This window comes from Dromiciops gliroides, chromosome 3, assembly GCF_019393635.1.
Source record: "Dromiciops gliroides isolate mDroGli1 chromosome 3, mDroGli1.pri, whole genome shotgun sequence".
Classification (NCBI taxonomy): Eukaryota; Metazoa; Chordata; class Mammalia; order Microbiotheria; family Microbiotheriidae; genus Dromiciops; species Dromiciops gliroides.
In genome coordinates, this window is record NC_057863.1 from 65,805,716 (window position 1) to 65,833,682 (window position 27,967).

The 27,967-nt window shown below is 38.9% G+C and overlaps 2 protein-coding genes across 4 annotated transcripts in view; one reads left to right on the forward strand and one right to left on the reverse strand.

The window, feature by feature from the left end:
- The window catches only part of EPHA4 (EPH receptor A4), a 168,656-nt gene that overhangs the window by 117,475 nt on the left and 23,214 nt on the right, over window positions 1-27,967 (forward strand). For 2 of the 3 annotated variants that reach the window (XM_043994387.1, XM_043994390.1), the window contains exons 6-14: window positions 6,325-6,449; window positions 7,456-7,615; window positions 9,829-9,940; window positions 17,933-17,991; window positions 19,913-20,026; window positions 20,581-20,766; window positions 24,773-24,834; window positions 25,298-25,507; window positions 27,753-27,902. In XM_043994387.1, coding sequence (XP_043850322.1) covers window positions 6,325-6,449; window positions 7,456-7,615; window positions 9,829-9,940; window positions 17,933-17,991; window positions 19,913-20,026; window positions 20,581-20,766; window positions 24,773-24,834; window positions 25,298-25,507; window positions 27,753-27,902 — 1,178 coding nt within the window. The remainder of the gene's footprint in view (window positions 1-6,324; window positions 6,450-7,455; window positions 7,616-9,828; window positions 9,941-17,932; window positions 17,992-19,912; window positions 20,027-20,580; window positions 20,767-24,772; window positions 24,835-25,297; window positions 25,508-27,752; window positions 27,903-27,967) is intronic. The other variant, XM_043994388.1, reaches the window with a different exon arrangement.
- On the reverse strand, window positions 16,532-16,708 carry LOC122748636 (NADH dehydrogenase [ubiquinone] 1 beta subcomplex subunit 1-like). Its single transcript, XM_043994391.1, has one exon. It carries the CDS (start codon window positions 16,706-16,708, stop codon window positions 16,532-16,534), a length of 177 nt encoding a protein of 58 aa, XP_043850326.1.

Here is a 27,967-nt window from a genome sequence, read left to right on the forward strand (position 1 = left end):
ACATATATATATATATATACATACACACATATATGTGTGTGTATGTCTAAATTATAACCACTAAAATCATGTTATGTAATTCAGATGCTTATAGTGCTAGAGCTTTTGGTAACTTTAAGGATCTTCTTCTGGGACATAATCTAGGCATAGCATATTATTATTGTTAATGACATGATGGAAACACCACTATATTTGGAGTAAGAGACTTAGGTTTGAATACCATCTCTGACATAATCTATACTCCTTTTTAAAAAATAATCAAATAATGTAAGGAGGGTTCTTGTTTTGTTCCTACCCCCACCCCAAGTTTATGTAGGAGATGAGAGGGAGAAAAAAAATCAATAATTGTTTATTGAAAAAATTAATTCAAGCAGTCTAAATTATATTTACACTTGAAAATTACTAATAATCAAAGAAAAGTAAACCAAAGTAACCTCAAGAAAATCACATCATATCCATTGTGCTAGAAAGGATGAGAAATCACCAGTCGAGTTGCTGTGGGAAGACAGTGGAATTCATTGATTCCTAGGGGAGCTTTGCATTGGTTGAGCCATTTTGGAAAACAATTTGGAATTACACAAGAAAAGTTACCAAATTGTTCCTACCTCCAAATATATCACTACTTGGATTATACCCCAAGGAGGTTATTGTTAATTTCAAAAAATTCAGTTGTTCATATTTGTGACGACCAAAAGGTAGAAACTAAAAGCACATCCAATAATTTGGGAATGGCAAAAAAAAAGGGGGGCTGTGTTTGAATATAATGGAATATTACTGTACTGTAAAGGAATGACAAATATGAAGAATTCTGAGAAATGGGGAAGAACTTCCATGAAGTGAACTGGAGTGAAGCAGCAGGGCTCCACAGAGCAGTGCACACAATGAATGCACCAGTGTAAATGAAGTCAACTTTTTGAGGTCAATAAAACTCTGGCCAAATTCAGGGGTCGATGTTATTCCATACTCCCCAAAGGGAAGGACACATTCAGTTCATTGTGATTTAACAGACATTCATTAGGTAGCTCCTGTGTGACAGGTACTATATTAGGTGCTAAGGACACAAAAATGAAATAATCCCTACCCTCAAAGAACATACATTTTAGGTGTTAAAGAACATACATTTTAGGTGTTGGTGCAGGTAGGGGAAGGTAAAACATGTACTACAAAAATATATACACAGAGCCAATACAAGTGCTACTGGGCTCTTGGCTGTCTTACACAAATCACACTCTCAACTCCAGGTATTTTCCCTTGCTGTCCCCCCAGGCCTGGAATGCTTTTCTTCATCATCTCTGCCTCCTTATTTCCCCAATCCTCGACTTCTACAGGACTCCTTTCTCGATACTTATTCATGCTAGTATCTTCTATCTTTTGATTTATCTTGTCTATAGCTGGCTTGTACAGAGTTATTTTCACAATGTCTCTGCAGTTAGACTGTGAGCTTGAGATCAGGGACTCTGTGTGTGTGTGTGTGTGTGTGTGTGTGTGTGTGTGTGTGTGTGTGTGTGTGTGTGTGTGTGTGTGTTGACTTGACTTTGTATTCCCAGTACTTAGCATAGTGCCTGCAACCCAGTAGCAATTCAATAAATACTTGCTTCCTTGAAAACATATTATCGCAGCCAGAGGCCACAAGATCCTGGAGGGACCAGAATAAGTATCCTGTAGAGGTTGATGCTTGAGCTGAACTTTGATAAACTAATTTGGGTTGATGTACTTTTTTTTTTTAAGGGGTAAGAGGATATTTGTTGTGTCAAAATGAAAAGTACTGATTCATTTTAAAGACAAATAAGAAGAATGTACCTTTACTTTTAAGATAGCGGTTAAAATTCTGCTGCCTGTTCTGCATATGTACCCTGCTGCCTTTGTTTCTACTGCTGGATCTGCAAAACTCTTTTAAGTGTGTTTTAAATGTATTTCTTTCTTTGTAAGGAGGGCTCAGAGGTGTTCCCCATTCCCTAGGCAATCCCCAGAGGCTGGTTTAGAACAGTGTTGTCAAACCCAGATAGTAATGGGAGAAAGGGGGTAGGGAGGCAACTAACTAAATGGTACCTAAGGATCCCTGTGGACCACATATTGATTTAATTTTAAAATGTAATATTTATGTTTTATTTTATTATTTTATTTTGATAAACACTTCCCAAATGCGTTTTAATCTGGTTCAGGCAGCACACCGGTATGATTGATGCCTGTGGTTTACACCATGGATTCTTAACCTAGATTAACATGTAAATTAACACGTAAATACATGTGTGTGCACAGGAATATCAGGGTGTCCTTGAACTTGGAAAGGAAAAGAAAAATACGTCTTTTTCTTTGCTGGCATCTAGCTCAAGTTTAGCATTTCAATCATGAATGTAGGCAACAAACTTGTTGAGAAAGAAGAAGCTAGTTGGAACAGTGGATAGAATGCCAGGTCTAGAGTCAGGAGTTCAAGTGTGGCCTCAGATACTCACTAGCTATGTGACCCTGGACAAGTCACTTAACCTACTTTGCCTCAGTTTCCTCATCTGTAAAATGAACTGGAGAAGGAAATGGTGAACCACTCCAGTATCTTTGCCAAGAAAACCCCAAATGGGTCACGAAGAAGCAGATGCTACTGAAAAGACTGAACAACAAAGTGAAAAAGAGATGAGATGCCGTATCACACCTTGTGATTATTTTGGGTTGCTAGAGAAAAAAAGGAAGAACTGCTCTTCTTTGCATGACTCCATGACATGATGGCAGTAGTAGGGGCTAGTGGGCCCCCTATTATTAAACATATTCAAACAGGGGCTGGATAAATACCTATCAGGGCTTCTGGAGAATGGAATCCTAGTCAGGCAAGGATTGTTTTAAAGGGCTTATGAAGAATCTTCCACCTCTGAGATCCTGTGATTCTATGGGCCTCTAAATTCCTATTAAAATGCAAGATTTTTTTTCCATGGGAGTATTAATACAATAATAAACAAAACTAAACAAAATCTTTGCACTGTCTCTCTGCCCCCTCCTCTCCTATTTTTCTTTCCTATCCAGTTATCATAATAACAAAGGCTTTTTAAGACAGATTAACTGGCATGGGACTGATATATGATGAATGTGGGGACTCTGTCATGAAAGGAAAGCCTGAAAAGGATAGGCTTGGGCATCTCTGGACAGTGCTGGATAGGGGTTATTTAGGATATGTGCTTGTTGGGGAACGGAGTCCCCATGAGGGAGGTAGAAGAGCAATAAATTTGATCTACTTGCAAATTTTACCTTAGAGTCGAGAACTGGAGAAAAATTGCAGGGTTTCAATTTCCTTGGTCTTCTCCCTCATACTAACATTGACATCGGGTCCTCCATTTTCCTTAAATCTTTACCTGGAACTTATTTTCCCCCGTATTCCCCCTTTCATCTTTATAAATGCTCACATAGAATAACGATAGTTGGTTTTACCTTTGCATTTTTGCTAACTAGTTTCCCCCCATAGTGTGGGGATATATGCCTTGAAATATTACATTATCCTAACATTATTGTATTGTTAACTCCTACCCAACATCCTTCTTGGCATCTCTGTAAATTAAATCGACCAGAAAGGAGCTGAAAGGCCTGGATTTGAATCTTCCCTCTGACACTTAGCAGCTCTGTGACCCTGGCAAAGTCATTCACCTTTTTCTGAGTCTCAGTTTCAAATACAGAATGGCAACAATACCATATCTAACCTCAGAGGGTTGTTGTGAGGGTTAAATAAAGACTTTACTAATCATAAAGTATTGTATAAATGTATAGTGGTACTACTATTCACTATGATTGAAAGAAAGGAGATAAGCTAAGGGTATTTCCAACTTTTGTGCAAATACTTGGAAAGAAATAAAAACTTACAAGTCCTTGGAGGACACTTGTTGTTTTGTTTTGTTTTGTTTTGTTTGGGGGGGTGGGTTAAGTTTGGGGGCAATGAGGGTTAAGTGACTTCCCCAGGGTCACACAGCTAGTAAGTGTCAAGTGTCTGAGGCAAGATTTGAACACAGGTCCTCCTGAATCTAGGGCCGGTTGTTTTATCCACTGTGCCACCTAGCTGCCCCCAAGGACACTTGTTTTTAAAGGGGATTGGTGAAGAGAACTTAAAAGAAAGCTCATCTTCACCTTCGAACTAACCAGTCATAATTCAACTAGACGAATTACAGTTCAGTGGTAAGGGTGGACAGAGACTAGTCCACACATCAAATTTTGGCATAGGACACCCAGACAACCCCATTCAGAGAAGTTCGTGCCCTTCAATTTGGATACTGCAGTGATTGGAATGACGCCACCTGCTGGAGACCAGGCATCTTTTCTTTAGCATCAGGAAGTGACTTTTGCTTGTGGGAGGAAGAAGGGGGAGGCTGGTGCACTGGCTCACTCTCTTTCATGTGGACTCTGGCGGAGAGTGGAGCTAGGAATGCTCTCTCCCTTTAATAGATAGATGAAGCTAGGCCTTTCTCTTTCTCTTCCTCAAATTCTTATTCTCCTTAATAAATGCTTAAAATTCTAACTCTTGCTAAAGCTTATAATTTATTGGCAACCACTCATTCGATATTTTAGACAGTATAGCTAGAATTTTAGCCCTTACAATACCATGTTTTTGTATGCCTCAGAATGCTATGAAAATGTCAGGAATGATTACTCCTCTAGTTTGGTATTGCTTATCTTAAGGATATTTCTCTCGAATCATTTAATGAGGATTTAATGAGGATCTCTTTGTATTTGTTCTCTTATGAAAGCTTGTCTACATGTACATGACATTGTCGTTGAGGAGAGGAGAGACACCAAATGTGTGTGTGTGTGTGTGTGTGTGAGAGAGAGAGAGAGAGAGAGAGAGAGAGAGGGAGGCAGGGAGGGAGGGAGAGTTCAGCTCTGGAGGCATTTTTAACAGAGATGCCAAGCTGTCAAACATTAAATCAAGGGGACGATTCCTGATGGCTTTTGCTTCAGCTGGGAGTCCTTCTTTTGTTCCTCTGTGGTGTCTGTTGGTTGTTCTCATTCCCATCAGGAGACCTGTCGGATATGGTCAAGCAGATTTGAAGCTTTTTTTTTTCTTGTTTCATTTCCGTTTGGGGTGACAATTGTATTTATCTGTCTTACCTCATATTGGGAAGTTACTGGTGGGGGTGGTAGAGGAGGAGCTGATGCAATTGCATTGTATTGGCTCCATTTTTTAGTTGGCATTCATTCTTGTCTATAAAATCCCATACATTTCTACAGTTTGGGAGGCAAAAATAAATAAATAAATAAATAAATAAATAAATAAATAAATAAATAAATAAATAAATGAATGAAAGAACAGAAAATACATTCAATTTAGGAAGACCTCTAATCTCTACTTCTACAGGACAGCTTTGTTAGATAAGATTAAAAATTTCATGAATGTGCCCTTTTATCCCAGGAGACCCCACATTTGTACCAGTTATTGTCAGCCATGGCAGAGCTTGATAACAGCTGGCTAGAGATTTGACCACACAGTAGCAACACAACAGAAATTGGGTAGGCTGGCTAATAAATCTTTAGCAATCCTTTTCCTCAGTAGTGTACTGAATCTGTTCCTGTATGTGTTAAGGGAGGGAGGCATTGTCTACTCGCCAACTCTCCCCACCACCCCAAAAAAAACACAAAAACACTGAGAAACTGTTAGTAAATGTTATCCATGACCAGAGAAACTAAATATTGAATTGTTTGTATTTTTCCCTGATTTTACATAGTACAAACTGTTATGGGTGTTGTGTTTGGCATTTTAATTAGTGTTGTTAAATTATATAAATTGTTTATAGTATAGAATCGTGTTTCTCTTTCCAGAGAATTGGATATATGAATTCTCTTCCTCATAGTCCCATCCTCTTAAGAGAGCTATGAATTTTCTTTTCCATCTATCTATCTATCTTTCTTCTTCTTCTTTTTAATGAAGTTAAAGACCCATAAAAAGCCTCCCATTAGTATTTTGGAGGGAGACAGAGTTTTATAGAGCTAAGAGAAGCTCTTCTAAAAGCTTTTGTGTTTCACAAAAGGTCAGAAGCAAGTCAGCATTCTATAACTTTGGCCTTTTATGAGGGACTGGCTATAGGCACTGTGTAACATCACAGCACTTTGGACCACCAACTCTCACTTCAGAGATTCTCTTTAGAGTAAAGACCAGGAAACCAGAATGCTTATGGATTCTTAAAAAAATAAGACCCCTTTTGTAATATAGGATGGGGTAAGGAAGGGAGTAGGGATGAAGATGGTCTGCATGTGTCAAAAGAAAATAAAGGATAAAATGGATGTATTATGATCATTAACATTAAGAAAATTGTTAAAATAAACTCTTTGCCTCTGTCTTCTCAATGTTTCTGGCAGCTCCATCATCCATCGCTTTGATCCAGGCTAAAGAAATAACAAGATACAGTGTTGCACTGGCTTGGCTGGAACCTGATCGGCCAAATGGTGTCATCTTAGAGTATGAAGTCAAATATTATGAGAAGGTATGATTTAAAAAGGGGAAATCAGATTTTCTTTTGAATTAAGATTTAAGACTAACTCTAGATCCTTACATATTTTCAAGGCTGAATATATTTGGCTTCCTAATAAGTTTGGTATGGTCATTGATGAATTTCATATGCTCAAATTGTGATTCTGAATAGTAGGAATAATACAGCGCCTCCTGGTATGATTGTACATTTTATTCCTAGGATGGAGTGAGGGGTATTTACCATGTAAATCAGTGTCACTTAAGGCGCTCAAGATACTAGCCAAGACAGTAATGTAAAAGTGAGACATATAAGACAGTAATAATAATAACATCTGTTTAAGTGCATAGCTTCTGTTCAGAATGATGGTATGAGTTTGATGGCTTTTAATAGAAAATAGGGGAGGGAAAATTACATTCTTCAGCTTCTCTAAGTTATAGAAAGACATTTTTTTTTTTTTACAAATAACTTGTCTCTCTTCAAGAAAAGAACTATGAAAAGAGCTATTTGCATGCAAGGTTGTCTAGAAAATGAACAATTACCTTCTCTTTCTCTTTCAAAAAAAAAAGATAATCGCTTATTTGCAGCCTATTAAAAGCAGAAAAGGACAGAAGATTTTTATTCAAACTAGATTACAACATATTTTTTTGACATTTTCTAGCCAGAAAATACAAAAAAGACTTTGACAGAGTCCTTCATGTTCTTACTTCTGTTGTGTATTATTGAGGGAGGAGCCTACCCGCTTTCTTTAAGTGTTATTGTCAAAAGGGATTATAATCAAAGACCTGAATGTTTACCTGAAGTTTCCAGTATTCTGTGTCAAAAGTGATCACTGATACCTACCATCCCGTGTCTTTTCTATTTGGTTGAGAGCTAAGAAGAAAAACGTAGCAATTAGAAAAATGAAGTGCATTTGGGACTTAAAAAAAAATGCGATCTACATATAATGTCTGTGTCTAAGTGGATTTGTTTTTGTTTTTAATCAGCTTCTCCTTTTCTTCAATCGTACCTTCTCTTGCAGGATCAGAATGAACGGAGTTATAGGATTGTTCGGACAGCCTCCAGGAACACGGACATCAAAGGCCTGAATCCCTTGACTTCCTATGTATTCCATGTGAGAGCCCGAACAGCAGCTGGCTATGGAGACTTCAGTGAGCCCTTTGAGGTCACAACTAACACAGGTAAGAAGAACTGAAGCCTGACCAGGAGCAGAATCCTTCTGAGACTTTTAGTGGAGTAATAAAAATATTAGTGACAATAACAAGAATCATAGGTGATGTTTATAAAATGCATTCAAGTCTGCAAAGTGCTTTTCTCTACATCTGAAGTACAGATTAAGTCCTATTACTGATAATACTTTGATAATGCTTTATACCTTTATAAACTCACGTTTATAAGCATTTTAAGGTCGGTAAAGGGCCTTACAAGTATTATTTCATTTAATCATTAAGCTAAACATCAATTCACTCTCCAAAGATTTATGTATGGACTTTGTTGTGTTGAATATGGCTTGAAATAAATGACTGTGACTTGAAAATCTTGTTATTCACAAATTCTCTGTTAGAGGTATTTGTTTCAAACCTTATACCATTCCCTCCCAGCTATGCCATACCTTAGTCAGCCACCTGTACTGGTCACTGTCTTTTCTACTTTGTTGTTTCCTTGAAATTCCTCACCCTGTTCCCAACATGCTTAGAATGCCCTTCTAAAGCTGCCTAGCCTCTCCCCCATCTATCCTTTAACCCCCCCCCCCTTTTTTTTTTTGCTGGGCAATGAGGGTTAAGTGACTTGCCCAGAGACATACAACTAGGAAGTGTCAAGTGTCTGAGGCCAAATTTGAGCTTAGGTCCTCCTGAATCCAGGGCCAGTGCATTATCCATTGTGCCACCTAACTGCCCCTTATCTCTCTTTTAAAGCCCAACACAGATGCCCCCTCTTCCAGGAAGCCCTCTATGATCAGACATTAATTACCTAATCCTGTCTTGGTCCTCAAAAAAACAATTCTCTTATCCTTTTTTATGCATTTATGATGCGTTATTTTATATTGTAGTTATATATGTATATGTCATCTCTTCATACTATACTGCAACTTCCATTAGGGTGGGACCATGGATTAACCATGGTTGGTCAATAAAGTGAGAGTTTTAAGGATAGGTCCCCATGGGAGTGTTTGCAGCCACCTAAGACTGGGAGAAGTAGAAGGTAAGATCGAGTGGCACAGTGGTTAGGAGTCAATCTTCTGGGACAGCTGGGAGAAGATAGGATCAAGGACACCTTTGGAGAGATTTACCTTGTGGTTGCTTGATGACTTTACCTAGGGCTTATAAAAGAAAGTACTGAAAGAGAAATTCCCGGGCAAATCTGGGCTATGAATTCAGAGGAAGAGTTCTACTGATTAGGGCAGGCTTGCTTTTAGGGGCCAGGGGTATTCATGTAGATTTCTTATGAGCATGGACAAAATAGTCCTTTGAGGGCAGCTAGGTGGCACAGTGGATAAAGCACCAGCCCTGGAGTCAGGAGGACCTGAGTTCAAATCCGGCCTCAGACACTTAACACTTACTAGCTGTGTGACCCTGGGCAAGTCACTTAACCCCAATTGCCTCACCAAAAAAAAAAAAAAATAGTCCTTTGAACCTGAGAGCCTGACTTTGTTTGTGCCTTGGAGGCACTTGAGGGATATCTATTGAATCCACTTGGATGTTGGCAAGCTTGCCGGTCAACATCAAAGCCTTCAGTCACATGATCATACATCTAGAGCTGGAGAGGTGCTCAGAGGCCAGCTAGTCTAATCCCCTCAAGGCTCAAGGTCACACAGGTAGTAAATGGCAAAACCGAGATTCTTTGTCTTCAGAACCAGCCATCTTTTTACTGGACACATACAGATAGCCTCCTTTGCTTTCAGCAAATAAAGGTGGGCAGCGGATGATATAACCTTTTTTGATTCTAGAGTCACACAGCTGGAAGGGACTTTGGAGGGCATTTATTTAATCGAGGTAAAGAAAAATTTCAGGTGAAGAAATGGAGGTCCTGAGGTGAAGTGACTTGTTCGAAGTCACACAGGCTGTATTCCAGATTCAGAGGAATAGTTCTCCTATACCATTGGTCTCCTATTATGTCTTTCCACTGAGGCATGAACTGGCCCTGGCTCCAGTTCTTAGCTAGATCCAGTTCTTCTCTAGGCACTCTGAAAAGGTCTCTATCTCATTAAACCTGTCTGTAAGGAGGTGTTGAAGGAATGCTTAATGAAGGGCTGAGAGAGGCTAGGGAGGAGAATTCTAAAGGGAAAGTCTTGGGGGAGGGAAAGCCCATCTCTTCCCATTAGGGATCTCCTCACCCTCACTAAAGTTGAATGTGTCTCCGGTCTTAGGGCAAATGTCTTATTTTCTTCTTTCAGTGCCTTCCCGAATCATTGGAGATGGAACAAACTCCACGGTGCTCCTGGTGTCAGTTTCGGGCAGTGTGGTGCTTGTGGTCATTCTGATAGCAGCCTTTGTCATCAGCCGGAGGTAAGGATTTAAGCCTCTAGCCTGGGGCCCCTCCTCCTACTTTATAAGGGAACCTTTTGTCTCCTCCACACAAAGCTACATTCTTGGATTAGCATCATAAAAGTACATTTGCATTACAAGCTCCCTCCCTTGTCCCTTTGATCTTCAGTTGTTGGGGCCTCTGCCTTCCTAAGGCTGTGGTCAGACTCCTTGCAGCCCCTCATGAAAAAACTAATAACAGTAACAATAACAACAAATGGTAACCTTGCTTTCTGTATGAAGACTCTGATACTATAGCTGGTGAAGAATTTAATGGGTTTGGGGGCAGCTAGGTGGCGCACTGGCCCTGGAGTCAGGAATACCTGAGTTCAAATCCGGCCTCAGACACTTAACACTTACTAGCTCTGTGACCCTGGGCAAGTCACTTAACCCCAATTGCCTCACTTAAAAAAAAAATAATTTAATGGGTTTTGCATATCACCTGTAATGATTGTATATAACTAAAAGGAGGAAATTAAAACTCAATCAATAATTAATCATAGAGACTTATTAAAAGCCTCTTCTGTGTCAGGTACTATGCTAAAGTGTTTTTTAAAAAATCATCACCCTCATCACAAAATAACTTGTTTATATATAGCTCTTTAAAGTTTGTAAAATCCAATGATATCTCATTTGAGACCCAAAGATAACCCTGATAGGTACAGGTGATATACGAATTATTGCCTCCATTTTACAGGCAGAATCTGCAGTTCAGAGAAGGTAAAGTGACTGGCCTGTGGTTACATAGCATTTGAGTTCTGCTCAATGAATATTATCTTGTCTCATTGCCTAGCACAGTAGTATTTATTGAATATTTATTGAATTGAATGAATGAGTGAATGAGGGTGTCAGGACACTCTCCCAGAGATTGGGTTAGAATCCCATGCTTGCTACATCTAGGCACATCCTGTTTTTACTGAATTCTGTAACTGGTTTTATCTAGTCATGTGATAATAACAGCAACTATTACTGAAATTTATATAAGGCTTTAATACTTACAAAGTTCTTTATATCCATTAATTTATTGACTGGGAGAGTTGCTAGGTGGCACAGTGGATAGAATATCAGGCCTGGAGTCAGGAAGACCTTAGTTCAAATCCAGCCTCAGACACTTACTAGCTCTGTGATCCTGGACAAATGCCTTAATACTGATTATCTTAGTTTCCTCATCTGTAAAATGAGCTAGAGAAGGAAATGGCAAACCACTGCAGTCTCTGCCAAGAAAATCCCAAATGGGATCATAAAGAGTCAGACATGACTGAAACAACTTAACAAATTCACTGGAACTCAGGTTAATTTAGAAAGTTTTCCTCACTCTATCTGCAAGTATCTGCATTAAAGATAACTCTCTTTGGTAAAGAGTATACTAAGATGTGACTGAAAAGTAGCCTACCATGGTGTACCAAGCATGGGATTTAAAGTCAGAGGACCTGGATTCAAGTCCTGGCTGTGCTATTTACTAGTTTGAGGTTTGGGGCAAGTGATTTAGCCACAATTAGCCGAGTTTCTGTATTGGTAAAAGGGGGAATAAGACCATCTATTTTATTAATAATTTTTTATTGATTGATTGTCATGAGCAAAGTATCATATAAACATGAAAGATGATGATTCCATGTGAATCTTGAGTCTGCCTTAGTACCTGTGTGACTTTGCTCAAGTTGTCCTATCTAGATTTCAGGTTTTTCTTCTGTAAAATGAGGGGTTTACACAACATAACCTTGAAAATTCCCACTGTCCTCTCTAGAATTCTGTAAGCCTAGGATTAAATCCTTACCAAAAAAGGAATGCTATTTCACTACAGACATTGATCAGTCCCTTAAAACATTTCCTTTAGAAGAAACATTCTGAACATGCCTCGTAAATGTTGGTTTACTGAGGCAGGGAATTTGGAAGCCTAGTTTATTTCTCATGGCATTTCTTTCTGTGAAGACTCAAGGTGACTCTGGCAGCTCAGATTTCAAGTGAAAACAAAGCATTATAATGTCTTAGTGCTGGGTGAGAAAATAATCTCATGAAAATTAAGTCTAACCTCTTACCTCTTACAAGGGTTGAGTGACTATCCCTTTTCAAAAGTAAATAGCCACTGGTATTGTCTAGTCCTTCTCTTAAGGTCATTCCAACTTTGCTCTTGATTTATTCTTTTTTTTCCTCTCTCTTAAGTAGCCTTAAATAAAGTAGTGAAATCTGTGTAATTATAAATTACTCACCCTTCGATGTAATAGTTTCTCTCTGAGCCTTAGCTTCTAGTTCAGGAGCTTACTACCCAAAGAAAGATCTGAACATATGAAAATGTAATGTAGAGAGACAGGTTTATTAAAAGCCATGGCTACAGAAAATAGCATCGTCAAGCTTGATGACTTAATTTCCTTTCCGGTTTTATTGATCACTTTATTATTTAAGGCAGGATTGATAGCTGGATGCATTGGATTTCTAATTATGAGTTGCCACCTTGGAGAATTGAGCCTGCTGAGTTCCCAAAGATGATTCCTATCCCATCTCCCTCGTAAAAGAAAAAAAAATGTCACTTCCCAAGGCTGATAAACATTGCTTGGTGATTGGCCCTCAATGGATCACTTTTTAGAAAATGAAATGTCAACCCCTTGCCCTCATATTGATTCTTCTTTAGTATTGGCCATAAAGCTGTCAAAGGAAAGGCTGCCTGGAGCCAGGTAGTTGACAGGCTCACTGCGGCTACTGCACACTCAGCCGATTCTTCTCCCGGCTCTGGCTGTCTATTTCTTTATCTCAAGCTGGTAGTGCTTCAATTGGACAAGAAGAGGTAAAGAGGAGACAGGTACCAGGGACAGAAGTCTAGCCTAGGCTTTTAGGGAGAATAAAAAATGAAAAGTGACAAAGAGATGTTGGAGAACTTTTGGGATCTCCCCTTAGACGATGAGCTGGAGTTTGGCAGAGGTTCCTGGAAAGCAAGCCAGGGAAATGAGGATGGTTTCCTCTTGCTGATTGCCCCAATTCTTCTAGGTTCTCTGCTTCTTAGAAGCAGACTTTTAGAGCTGGGAGTCATTCTGGAGGCCAGCCCTCTCACTTTATAAATGAGGTGACTGAAGCTGAAGAGGGATAGTGTCCAACATCACAAACTAGTAAATGGAAAAGCCAGAATTTGAACCCAGGTCCTCTGCTTCCAAATTCATTGCTTAATCCACCATGGCAGGCTGCCTTTGAGGCTTGTCTCCTTATGTAAGGAAACATCTAGTCTAACGCACACCTGAATGAGAATCCTCCTTACTACAGAATCAGCATCAATAGCAGCATCTCATGGTTAACAAATTACCCTTTTTTTTGAGAGGCAGGGGGCAAGGCAATGGGGGTTGAGTGATTTGCCCAAGGTCACATAGCTAGTAAGTGTCAAGTATCTGAGACTGTATTTGAACTCAGGTGCCCCTGAATCTAGGGCTGGTGCTTTATCCACTGTGCCACCTAGCTGCCCCTGGAAATTACCCTTTCAAAGTTTATAATACATTTTATAATAATGTATATTATCTCATTTGAGCCTCAATACAACTCTCTGGGGTCAGCTAGGTGGTGCAGTGGATAGTGGCCCAGGTCTGAAATCAGGAAGACTTATCTCCTTGAGTTCTAATTCTGCCTCAGACACTTACTAGATCTGTGATCCTGGGCAAGTCATTTGACCTTGTTTGTCTCAGTTACCTCATCTGTAAAATGAACTGGAGAAGGAAATGACAAACCACCCTAGTATCTTTGCTAAGAAAACCCCAAATGGGGTCACAGAAAATCATACATGACTGAAATGACTCAACAACAACAAAAGAACCCGATGAAGTGGATACTACAAATCTTTTATTCTGCAAATGATCAAAATGAGGCTCATAATTTCCTATATTCACACAGTGAAGAAGTGTCAAAAGGCAGGATTTGAACCCAGGTTTTCCTGCATCAAGCACACACTCCATCAAATGGACAAATGGACAGTCCGCCCTTTAATTCAGAGAATGCTTTAAGTGAGGGGGAAACCAACACTGCCCTGAGTAGCCTGTTCCATTTTTAGACCTCTGTAATGGTTAGGACCAGCCCAAACCCAAATCTTTGCAGCCACCACCCTTCTGCTCCTAGATGTGTTTTATTGGAGCAAGCAGAACAATTCTAATTGTGTGATTACATACAGAAACAGACTTCTGTCTGTCTCTTTGACAGCTCTTCTATCCCCTCTAAAGCTTTGCTTCTCCAAGTTAAACATCCCTAGTTCTTCATCAGGTACTCATTTTGCCTGATCTCTAGGCCCAGGGTGCAGTGAAAACCCAAAGTAGGGCTGAATGAATGCTTGTGGATTGATTGATGAACTGGTACCACTTAATGTTTTGTATTTGGACTCAGAGGACCTAGGTTCAAATCTCAGTTCTGCTACTTGCTCCACAATCTTGACAAAGTCCCTTAATCTCTCTTCGCTTCAGTTTCTTTATCTGTAAAATGGGAGAAAATATAGGAAACTTCTAAGGTTCCTTTTAGTTCTAAATCTATGGTCATCTATGGCTACCCTAATCCTTTTGGGGGGGGGCAATGAGGGTTAAGTGATTTGCCCAGGGTCACACAGCTAGTAAGGTCAAGTGTCTGAGGTCAAATTTGAACTCAGGTCCTCCTGAATCTAGGGGTGGCACTTTATCCACTGCATCACCTAGCTACCTTCCTAGTCCTTATTCTGAATGTCTCTTCTTAAGTTAGCACATTTCTAGGCTCATAGGAAGTACTCACTAAATGCTTTAAAACCGCATTTCTCAAAGTTAATGTCAGGAACAGGTGCTACACCAGGTTTCCCAACTCCTAGATGAATCTTAAATAGAATTCCAACCTAACAATACCATTGTTTATAATAAGGTTTCAACAGTTGTGATATCAGGCAAAGTTTCAGGGTCCTTTGAGGCCTCCGCTAGAAAGTCTCCAAATCTAGGCCTGCTTTCCATATGAATTGATGTACCAGTAAAATGTACAGCCAAGTCAGACTCCAATAATCTGCCTCCTGCTTTTGTTGAAGGTTAAGTTCTTCCGTTGAGGAAAAAATCGACTCATGGGATGCTAGCCTGTTTCTATACAGCTAGCTCCTTCTTCCCTGGGTGCTCTGTTGGGCTCTTCTGGAAGATTATGTTCACATAAGAATGAATGGTAACTTAAATTGGCACTGATGAAGTCATGTAAATTCATACAATGAGAGAGGGCAGATGGTGCCGCCTGAACGTTTCCATGCCGCTCCTTACCATTGTATTACTGTACTCCAACCATCTGAAAATGTCACTCGAAAAGAACAGTTAGGAACCATTTGGAGTAAGGGCCACAGAGGCTTCCGAAAGGGGGAAGGCAAGAAGGATGGGTTTTATGAATCCTCATTGACAATAGAGCAGAAGCTTGAGAGTGTCCCCCAGGAGTCATTCTGGTTATTAGATTGCTTTACTTTTTAATCTGTACTCCAGTTGAATAAATTACCTACCTTTTACTAATTAGTTTCGGAACAGTGGACTACATCAATCAAACCCTTCTTGTGAATCATTGAAGTTAGTATCTTAATCAGATAAGGCCTAACTCTGGATTTGTCTATTTTTTTTCCCTTTGTCTGATTTGGAAATAGTCAAGATGACAACTAGCGCACATTGGTTGAGAAAGCTGCACTTAGGAGCCCATGCTGTTTCTGAACAAAGCTGGTTAAATACTCTTTTTTTGCAAATATCCCTTAGCCTCTGGGAAGGCCTTCATCATTCTTTCTTTCATTCATTCTTTCTTCAGGCTCACCTGTAGCTTTCTCTCTTCTTAGACTCCTGCAGTTTCTGAAAACTTCTGTGTGCCTTCTTTATCCTCTTCTCCCTCCTCCCCCACCCCCTTTTAATCAGCACCATCCAAATCCCTATAATTACCAAATTCAAACTTCCCACAAAGGTTTCCTTCTGTCATTCAGGTGAAGAAACCTCTGAATGTCAGCTCTTCTTAGGCTGGGGTGTTTCCCTATGGCCCATGGACTGAATAATGAGCTTCCAAGCGGTTTTCTTTCCTGAACAATAACTGCCCTTAGTGTTCTGTTCCCCTACCCTGAATTAAAGAAAAAAGGTCAACAGGTGACAAAGCTAGAATTGGAAGCAGGGTATTTTTGCTTTTAAAGGTATTATTAAAAGTTAATAAGCTACAATTAGCGTTTGAACAATAATCCTTGTGTTTCTGTTTCCTTTTTCTTCCTTATTTTTAACATGACCTTTCCTTGTTTTTTCTCCTCCAAAGTCAGACCTAAAGATGTTTTTAATAATAAGACTTTGCCACTAACTCCAACCCACTTACATTAATTTCTCTGTCCATATTTAAATATTCATCCCACTCATTTTATGAGAGGAGTTGGGTGTAGAACTTCAAATTAAGTAGTTTTGTAATTTCATTTCTTGCCTTATGTTCTTTGAGAAACATGCTTGATTCAGGGATAACAATATTACCACCCTTTAATTGCTACTATAGTTAAAGGACTGGCATTCTCTTACTAGATCTTGGGTTTTTTTTAAATTTATTTTATTTATTTAACTAAATATTTTTATGCAACATGAAAATCTCTCAATTCAAGTAAAGCCTTTATTTCCAGGTAACTTCTTTATTAGGTTTCAATTCCCTTTTAAATAACATGCTCTTATTCCAAAAAGCAGTTAGGTTTTCATCACTCCTCTTGTCTAGATAATGGCCAACAACAAATCCCATTGGTACCAGGATATGAACCCAGTGGTCACACACAGCCTGAATCAAATTCACCATGATTGCTGCAGACTGGGATCCCGGGCACTGAGCTAGACCTTGGTTTTTGAAAGTAGAGAAGTATGATATTTGACTAAGCTAATTCACAGAAAGCCAAAATCAAGTACAAAAGCAATCCCTCCTGAACTTTTCTTTTTTTAGGCGAAAAGCAATTTGAATCAGTGTTTTAGATCTAGAATGGGTTTAAAATATCTTTGGAGTTTCAGATAATGGTTTTAGAAGTTCCAGTAATATGGAAATCACATAGGCATTCACAGCCATATGCAGCCACATGTTCATTGACATCCATAGTGCTTTGATTTGTTCTTGCTCTAAGTTCTATGTTATAGAGTGCATCAAGCTATTTAACTTCATTGATGAATCAATGGATTTTTTAAGAACCTATGAATCCATTTTTAGTGGTTTGTGCTTGGAAAGTGTAGCAGTGTGATTATTTGTAGAACATTAGTTTCAGAAGGAACCTTAGAGATTATCTGACTCAAACATATCTCTGTTTAAATAAAGCCCACTGAGCTGAAGTCACTTATTTAAGGTCACACATTCAACTAGGAGCTGAGAAAAACCAAGGACCAATGGTAATAGACATGAGGAGACTTAGATTATACTTTATCTTAGTTTTGAAAGCTTAACAAGTGTTTCTAAGTCCAAGAACTTTAAAAAAAGAAAACTATGTTTTGTAAGGGAGTGTGTGGATGGGGGTGGATGTGAATATCACCCCATGTAGTACCTTAAAATTTCCTAAAAGTACTTTCCACACAATAGTATTGAGGATACAAATACAGAAAAAGACTATCTTTGCCCTTTATTGCTTACATCTGATGTGGAAAGACCACTGGTATAAGGGAGTGTCCAAGGAGCTGTTTGGGGCTTAGAAATTACAGAGATGGTGAATAGAGCTATCCAGGAATTGACTGATACGTCCTTTCCGGAAATAGTAAGGTTGACTTGATTACTATTCTCATGGCTAGAAGGAAAGATAGTCAGACTGTAGCATGTTGGAGAAGCAGCCTGCTGCGTCTGGGTCCAAACTATAGAATAATAAAGCAAGACTTCCCTGTTTTAGGTGTTAATGATATTATCACATGACTCCCATTTTAAGCTTCATTAGGGAAGAATTTGCTCGATTCACACTATTAGCCTGTCTTTAGAAAAGGTATTGATTTCAAATTCTAACAATTTGGATTTTTTAAAATTTAATTTTGTTTGGTTCTTTTCTCCCAACAGACGGAGTAAATACAGTAAGGCAAAGCAGGAAGCAGATGAAGAGAAACATTTGAATCAAGGTAAAAAAAAAAATCTTTGAGGTTGAGTTTTTTGATCTCTTCTGGGAAGCTCATATCATGTCCTTATGTTTAGGAAATGTAAATGGTCTTCATCTGGAGAGACCTATTTTGTGTTTTCCTTTCAAGCAACCACTCAAAGTAATTCACTTCAAGTGAATCAAGTCATAATAGCTGTATGTGATTTCTATTTTTTATTTTTTAAGGGATAAAAGGTTTAAAGAAGAGGAAATTCCCTAAACCTCTCTTGATTTTTTTCCCCACTCTTTTTGCTTTCCAGCCTGAAAGGGTATTATACTTGTTGACTACTCTTCATCTGGGTGGCATGACATTATTACTTCATTCATGTGGGTGCTTTCTTGGGTGAGGAAGATCACAACTCTTTCAAGTTTTAGTTTGGGGGATTAGTTCTCAACAGCAACCACCACCACCACAACAACAAAAATCATCATCAGGGGCAGCTAGGTGGCACAGTGGTTAAAGCACTGGCCCTGGATTCAGGAGGACCTGAGTTCAAATCCAGCCTCAGACACTTGACATTTACTAGCTTTGTGACCCTGGGCAAGTCACTTAACCCTCATTGCCTCATGTGCCCCTCCCCCCCCCCAAAAAGAAAAATTTTCACCTGATGGTGAACTTTCTGGACACCAGCTTCTCCAAACTTTACAAGGCTGGTGCTCAAACACATAGTCTGTCTCAGGCTATTTGTGATAGCTTCATATCTTAATATGACTTTCTAGAGCTTAAGGTCCACTAGTGTAACTTTTAAGAATTCAAAGTCACCTCCCTGCCACAATGAAACAATTGTTATGCAATTTAAAGAGGAAGACATTATCACCATCAATTCATTTTGGTTGAGCATCAGTTATAAAAATGTCAATGGGATATAGCTAGAGCAAAGATCTCCAATAAAGTCCTTATTTTATCCCTCACCATGGAATAGATAGAATACTGGGTTATCACAGGTTATTTTATTATTTTCAGATATCTGATAATCTGCAGCTGGATAATTTCATACGTTTAAATGGTCAACTCAGTAATATAAGGGTGTCTTAAACATGGAGAACTGAAGTAAACATGTGCATACTGAAGCAATCCTGTATGTTTTAACATAGGAACCGGGCCAGATGCAGTGGCCCTTGGGTCTCTAGAGAATGGTCAGAGCCTCAAGGAAAGGGGGCAGGGATTATCGACAGCTTAATGAGGGTTAGTAGACTGGTAGCAAAAGCATAGGAAATTATTTCCTCTAATGGCTACTCTACCTTATTTCTTCCTTTTTTTCCCTTGTCCCTACTAATCATTCCATCAAAGCCCTCACCTAGGGCGTTAAGTGAGAATCCTAGATAGAGTGATATCTAATGACATGAAACATGGCAAAGAGAGTCTAGGACTGCAGGTATAATTGAGTAGGGGGAGGAAAGGGAATATCAAACAACGAGGAAGTAAAAGAAGTTTTTGTAGTTAATTGGCCTTCCTATTGGGTAATCCCAATATGAATTTCTAGATGACCATTTTTATGTCAGAAACCTATTGCCAACTGGGGACCTTCTTTCAATCACCTGAATGATTGGCAAGTGAAAAAATGCATCTCTCCACAAAAGCACACCTTTTTCTATTTGATCAATTCTCCATTAATTTTTGTTCTCTTCATTTCTATATTCCAAGAAGGCAGTAGAATTTCAGTCTTCAACACGAAGGATCTCCTTTTGGATCTAACAAATTTTTATCCCTAACTAGAAGACAGCAGGATAGAACTCTAAACATTTGTCCCTTGCATAATGGACTTCAGTTCTTAATTCTTATTTTATTTAGATCTACACAGCAATATTAGCCACATGTTCTCTTTCTTGCTTAAAAAATTCAAGACTCTTCTGATGGGCATGGTCAAAGCCTTAAACCAAGCTATGATATTTTTGCCTTTTAGGTGTAAGAACCTATGTTGACCCTTTTACTTATGAAGATCCCAACCAAGCTGTTCGAGAGTTTGCCAAAGAAATTGATGCATCCTGCATTAAGATTGAAAAAGTCATAGGAGTGGGTAAGTATTGGAACTTTTTTTTTGTGGTGAGGCAATTGGGGTTCAGTGACTTGCCCAGGGTCACACAGCTAGTAAGTGTTAAGTGTCTGAGGCTAGATTTGAATTCAGGTCCTCCTGAATCCAGGGCCAGTGCTCTATCCACTGCGCCACCTAGCTGCCCCCAATATTGGAACTTTTTAACATTCCTTTTTTTTTTTTTTAATTTTTGCGGGGCAATGGGGGTTGAGTGACTTGCCCAGGGACAGACAGCTAGTAAGTATCAAGTGTCTGAGGTCAGATTTGAACTCAGGAACTCCTGAATCCAGGACCAGTGCTTTATCTACTGCGCCACCTAGCTGCCCCCTCACACATTCCTATTTTGATAGGAAGGTTTGGGGTTTTAAAAAAAAACCCAATATATATTGCCTGAATAATGTTGGTCTTGTTTGAAAAACAAAAGTAGGTATTCAGTGGGGAGTTGTAGCAGAAAATTAGGTTGGGGGTGGGGTGTGGAGGAGGTGATGTGATCCCAAATGAATCCCTAGATCCTAGTGGATTTTTTTTTTCTCCCAAAGGTGAGTTTGGTGAAGTGTGCAGTGGTCGTCTCAAAGTACCTGGAAAGAGAGAGATCTGTGTGGCTATTAAAACTCTTAAAGCTGGGTATACAGACAAGCAGAGGAGGGATTTCCTGAGTGAGGCCAGCATCATGGGACAGTTTGACCACCCAAATATCATCCACTTAGAAGGTGTAGTCACCAAATGTAAGTAGGTCACTCCTTTTCCAGGCCAACCTGGGAATCACTGGGAAATTAAATCCACATTTTCTTTCTAGGGAAATGACAGATGGAGCAGATCCACTGATTGCTAATAGGAGGAAGTCAGTGCAGGACAAGTCATTAATCTTGGAGTCAGCTCTAAATGGGTTTATGGTTTCGTCTGATACCCTACCTCAAGGCAGCTTGTGTGTGATTTTCAGGAAATTAATACTGCAACTTTTTTGTATGCCATGGCATTGTTCAAATATCTGCTAGGCCAAAGTGATTGTCATAGGATAGGCAAGAGCAGATGGTGAGCCAAATAGATTTACACACTTTTTACATAAACACAACAAAATCTTACCCACACCTTGTGCTGGAAGTTTCAAATTCAAATGCAGCGTGTTGAGTTGAAGGAATCTTTATTATATTTAGAGACTTGTCTGCCCTTTCTGATTTATGGCTCCTGAAGCTCAGCTCCCATTCCCAGTAACACCTGGTTGAACCTTGCTTTCTTAGTCCATTAGCATTCACTGAGCCTGTGAACTACGCTTCAGTTAAAATATGACAGAGCTCGGCAGATGCAGTTTCCAAGCCAAAGCCCAAATACATCTGTAAGGCTGGCTCAGCCCAGCTTATAAAGTGTCATGAAGACAGTATAGTTGAAGCAGATAGTGTTTGGAATGGCCCTATTCCAAGGGCTGTGTGCAGTGAATATGCCCTCTCGGTACACTTACTATGAGTTGAGGATCAGAGTGAACTCAGAAGTATGTTTTCAGTGAAGCCAGTACTTCTCTTGTTGAGGAAGGTGCCGAGGTCTTACAGCGGGTAAAAAGCTCTGCATTTGGAGGGGCAGACCTTGGGTCAAACCCTCATTCTGCCATTTTGACCTTGTCACTTAATTTCTCTTTGCCTCAGTTTCTTCACTTTTAAAATTAAAGGGTTAGACAAGAAGACCTTTAAATTCTGTTCCAAAGCTAAATCTACAATCTGAAGATGTGCTTTATATAGGATTAAAAACATAAAGATAATGGAATCACTATAGTTGATAGAGATGAAAGAGATTATGAAAATAAAACCAATGAGATCCATGGTGTTTTCTTGGAGTCTGAGGAAGGGGGAAATATGCTTCAAGTTGTAAAAATGAGAAGACATGTTATAAATACTTCTCAAAGGCATCTTAAGAGCTACCTGCTTCCTTCCAATGGAATTCCTGAAGAAAGCAATTAGTGGTAACTAAAATGACTGATCTCTCTCAAGATCTCTATGTATAGAGATCTAGATAGATCTAGAGTTTTTCCATAAAGCTAACCTTAAAAAGATAAAGTGAGATGGGCTATGTTAATTACATTCATTCTCTGTCACAGGGAAATGTGATTTTATATCTAGATCTATATATACATATAATATATATTATATATAATCCTTATTCTATTCTATGGCAGGGATATTTTCAAATGATAGAAAAAGTGATCAAATAACATATATAAAATATAATATGACATTTTTTATGGTTGAGAATACAATTAGTATAGAACATCTCACTTTACTTTTTAAGATTAGTTTTTTAGAAAGGATATTTTTCTGTGGCCTACAGGGCCACTCTGAGCACCTCAGTCCTTTAATTAAAAGATAACATTCTCTTTAAATACTTCTGCAGGTCCCATTCTGTAAAAAGAAGTCTCTGTTTGGCTTGGGGTATTTTTTTGCTATAGACAGTGAATTTCATAGCACCTCAGTAAAAGAGAGAGGTAACAGGGGATCTTTGTCTTAAAATCCCACTGTGCCTCTAAAACCCATAGCTATTACAGCTGTAACTGTTATAAATGACTAGATGCATTTGCATAATGCACTTGTCACTGAATTAAAATGATTTAAAATTTCCACCAAATGAGGTGGTGGTTGGGAGGTGGGGTGGTGGTGTGTGTGGCAGTTGGGAGGTTGAGGAGGGTAAATGGGATAGACCTCCTTTGCTCCCCCCATGTTGGATTTCTGTCTGTCTCATTCCTGATGAAGGAGTCCACTGTGAGCTCAGATGGGCTATCTTCAAGCTCTTACTCTTTTGTTAACATTGCTTCTTTTAGAAATACATTTCTCTTCATTTTTCTTACAGAGCTTGTAAAGGCTATGGAAAATGCATGCCTTTAATAAACAAAAATGAAAATGTAACCCCCCAAAATATATGAGGGAGGTGCCACGGGAGTTGGGCTGTTGGAGTGGGAAGGTATAGAAGTGGGAAGCAAGAGTGTGAATCCATTACCAGATGCTAGTTGAGTAACTTTTATTATTGATGGTAAGATCGTAAATTCCCTTCACAACCCCCTCTATCCTGCCTCTCTCAATCTCCCTCTCTTTCCTACCACTCAAGTAGTATCTGAGTAATGGAATTATGGGTTAATGCACTGAAAGAGTGGTCCCAATCCTTGTTGGCTGACAAAGTATCTTTTGATGGAGGCAGGTTAATTAAAACTCATTTAGATGTATCTGTTCTGTCAAAAACCCTGGTCACGAATGCAAGGGGTGAAGGAAACTGGGAAATATGCAGTTTGGGTTAGAGGTTCTCATTTATACTGAGGAGGCACAAAAAGGTAGATTTTCTACCCTAATGCAGTGAAGTAAGAGCAAAGTGAAGGATGATATATTTACTCATCTCTTTGCTGGGCTCCAGAATTGAAGAATCTCTTTCCTGCCTTTATGGTTTCTCACATTACAGCATTCATAGTCTTATTTTCTAATCCAGAGATTTCACTTCAGAAATTAAGAGCCCATTCTGGAAATTGCAAGCAAAGTAGGATTTTGGAATGAACAGAAATTTATTGGTGCAGAATAATTATGGGAGCTTTTCAATGTTGAAATATTCCACAGCTATTTTCCCTAACTGATTGTCTAAATGGATAGTGATGGTAAATGTAGTGAGCAAATTGTAAACATTTTTGATCTATCAGGCTAGCATTTTACTCTCTTCTAGGACATCTTTAGTGACCCCATGCTTTCCCCCTATCCCAAAGGGGGGGGACCCAGGGAGAGGGAAATCCCCTCTCAAAATACAAAACAAAACAAAAGCAAAAACCCTCAATGAAAATTTCTTATGATAATGCACATTTAAAATCAAATGCAATTTTCCCAAGACTGAAGAAATTTAAAAGTTGAGGAGGTTAATAATAATAAGCATAACTTTCCTCCAAAACCTTCTTTGCAAAAGAAAAGAAAAGGAAAACAAACAAGAAAAGTAGGTGTCATTTCCATCACCCTGCTTATGAACCATTGATTTTTTCTGCTGTACATAGCACAATGAAATGAAGTGTTGATATTGCATTAAACTCCCCTCGAGATAAAACAATTCATTTAGTCTCTTCTCTGGTGGTGCTTTCCTTTTTTTCTCTCTTTTTCCTCTTTTCTTTCTCTCTTTTCTTTCTTTCTTTTGAGAAGCAGATGGATAGAATTTATGGATATGAGGAAGAAAAGGAGAAAAAAAGGGATGTACTCAGCTTGATCTGAGAAAAGTGAAGAAAAAGTTTAAATCATGCATGTTTAAGGTTCAATGTGTCTCTGAAGTAATAAGGGAAAAAAATCTCCTCATCCATTGACTCTAGCATCACTTAAATGACTCTTGTTGGGGGAGGGGAGAGGTGGATTTAATTATCCTAAAATTTTTTACATGTTTAAGCAGATCTGCCCCTTTATCTTTCCTGTCTCCCCCCTCCCCCATTGCTCCCCCTTGAATGAGCAATTATCCATTCATATGGTCCCTGGATACCAGAGGCCACTTTAGTTAAAGACCTTGTCAACAAGTCACCCAAAGGGTTAACCTTCCAGATGGAGATTAAACCTAGTCGTCCTTTTAATATTTCATTCCCAGCTCCCCACAGCTGAGGCATAAGCTTGGCTTGTTTTAATTAAATTAGATCACATAAGACAGGTGTCTTGGCAGTAAAATCGTGCGTAGCCCATTTTTATCTCATTAACGGCGGTGTTCATCAAGGAATTATGTTTTTCTTTCTGAAAACTCTAGGTAAACCTGTAATGATCATAACCGAGTACATGGAGAATGGCTCCTTGGATGCATTCCTTAGGGTATGTGACTATTTGATATTATATTCAAGATTGTTTGCACTTGGTAAATGAACTCACCCCCCATTCTAGGTATGAGTTATGTTTGACTATCTTTATTGACTTTGGGTGGGTGGGGACAGGAGAAGAAAGGAAATACAGAATCAATGATTTTTTAAAGAGCCTATTAAATAATCCATGTTTAGTCAGTTCTGTGCTTGATTTATCCCCTTTCAGTGGATTTGGCAATGCCATAGATTCATTATAGTTGGATAAATTCCATTTATCACAGGAAGTATGAACCTAGATTATAAGATGTGTTCACCTACTGAATTTGGTCAGAAAGGCAAAGAAACACTGTGGTGTTGTGTTTTGAGGTAGATGAGGATAATCAAAAATAGCTTAATAATACTTGGCAATAATTCATTTTGGTATAGTGCTAATGAAATTTTCCCATTTCCTCCCTCCCCCCATCCTTTCTGGGTAGAAGAATGATGGAAGATTTACAGTGATTCAGTTGGTTGGGATGCTTCGTGGTATTGGTTCTGGGATGAAATACCTCTCTGATATGAGCTATGTACATAGAGATCTTGCTGCTCGGAACATCTTGGTCAATAGCAACTTGGTCTGTAAAGTATCTGATTTTGGCATGTCACGTGTTCTCGAAGATGATCCAGAAGCAGCTTACACAACCAGGGTAAGTCTTGTACCATTGGTTTTTTCTTCTGAAAATTTGATGATAAACTCTTTGGCCTCCAAAAAACCATCACCTTTTAATGTGTCAGGAAAATGAATAATTCCCGTAAAAAGAAAGTCTTCAATTCTCTGGACTCTTCTCTAAATGGCTACTTTATTATTTTTTTTTAAGGTATCTTTCTCCGAAGGTTTTTGCCTCAAAGAAAAAAGATCCCAGATGTGTTAACTTTCACCAGAACTACTAAGCAAACTGAGCTCTAGTTCGATTTTTTTTTTGGATGAGGAGTAATCTTAATTAAATTAATTAACAAATTAATTAAAGATAGCTGCAAGAAGGCAAGGAAGGAGATGGCATAGTACAGTCCAATTTAGAGGCAGAGGACCTGAATTTGGATCTTTGCTCTATTGCTTATTTCCTGTTTGGCCTTGGGCAAATCATTTAATCTCTCTGGGCCTTGGTTTCTTCATTTGCAAATGAAGGAATTGGGCTACTCAGCCTTTCACTTCCCACCCAGCTTTAAATCTATGAGACTCAGAATATTTTCTCTATTTCATTTCTCTTTGATCTTTTTAAAGTTTTCATCTTTTGAAAACTCCTTCCCCTCCAAAAAAATTGTATTTACTTGGTTGGTGAGGGAATGTAAAATGTATAGAATATGGGGATTTTTTTTCCAGTTGCTAATGGTCTGCATTTTACTGTTGAAAGATAAGCAGGGATTTGAGTACAGTTAAGAGTTATCAGTCGGCAGTTAATGAGTCTGCGGTCCGGCCTAAGCAATCTGGGTATAAAATACTAATGGAATAAACACAGCAGCTCATAAAACAATTTACTGACCATTAAGACCAGCACCATTAAAATTAACACAAAGCTGAAAGTTTCCATTCTTCCCCCCACCCCCCACCCCCCTATCCCCTTTAAATATTTGCCATTTTCCATCTGTGCCTGGAGCCTGATTTCAATATTCAGTTGCTGTGGCTGTAATCACTAATTGTAATCTGTATCCCCTTGCATCTAGAGTTCATTCAACTCAAAAAAAAAAAAAAAAAGGAGTGAGCTGTGTTGAACAATGAAGAGCTCTCCTTTTCCACTAATAATCTGAAGGTGAGCAGTTACAGAAAACTTTAAAGGAGGCAGAGGCAGAAATCAATGTGGCACTTCCTACATGAACATAGAGAATTTTAGTGTTCTTCAGAAGAAGATGCTGAGAAACAATGCCACTTGCTGCCCACTCTCTAGGCTTGTTTTAGTATGCATAATAAAGGAAAGGAAATTTTTGGATTCTTTCCATTGAACAGCTTAAAACAGGACTACTTGAGTTTGAATCAGTTCCCCCAGATGGTACCCTAGTAAAGTTTAAAGTCAATTAAAAACACCTTGTACATTAACATAAACAAACAGAGCAATTCCTGGCATGGGATGACTATGGTGAAAGAGAATCAGATAACTAGTTAGAATGTCCCTTAAACTCTTAACAGATGGCTCTCTACCTTGGGTTGAAAAGTTGTCTTTTTTAAAACTTCAATGAGATCACACCTTCCTACTCTTCTCCCACACCGCACAGCTCATAGAAAAAAAAAATGAATTAATATAATACTATATCTAGTTTCTTTTCTTTTGTCTCAAAGAGCCTACTTACCACTTCATCTCTTGATTACTTTGAACATGCCTCTCGTGTTCAGTAAGAGGCAGGATGATAGTGTGAGAAGAAGAGAGTATATAGCATATCCCATTTTCCATTTAGCCTCCCTTTCATGATTTCCAAAGCAATCTTTAAATCAGGGACCTTCACAAAAACAAAACAAAAAACAAAGCTGGGACCTTTTTGCTGCCAAATTAGTATGCATCTAGGGACTAAGGCAAGAAAAGTGCCCAGTCTCCTAGAACTTCTACATTTTATTTATCTAGTGTGGATAACATATGCATCTAGCCTTTTGTAACTTCCACCACCCCTACCACCTCCCTGATAGCATATTAAGCCAAGGTCAGATAGTAGTTTGGTTTAAGAAAAGCACATTAAACAATTTACTGACCCATGTCCCCATGACTAAAGGAAACATATGGGTGAAATTGCTTCTTCTCATCATGAAAAACTTAGATGAAATAAGCAAGGTTATCTTACTTTCTGGAATTGTTTTGAGAGCTTTCCCAGGCGCTGTACTGTCATCTTCAAAAAGCAGTGATGTCATTCCAAAATTGCAGAGTCAGTGTTGTACTTAGGAAATAACTTATAGTTCAATGTTTATAGGGTGGCAAGATTCCCATCCGGTGGACTGCACCAGAAGCAATTGCTTATCGTAAATTCACATCTGCGAGTGATGTATGGAGCTATGGAATTGTGATGTGGGAAGTGATGTCCTATGGAGAGCGGCCCTACTGGGATATGTCCAACCAGGATGTGAGTTCTCTATTCTGAAACAAATGGTTCTGGATTGAGATTCTCAGTGTGGTTGTTCTGGGGGT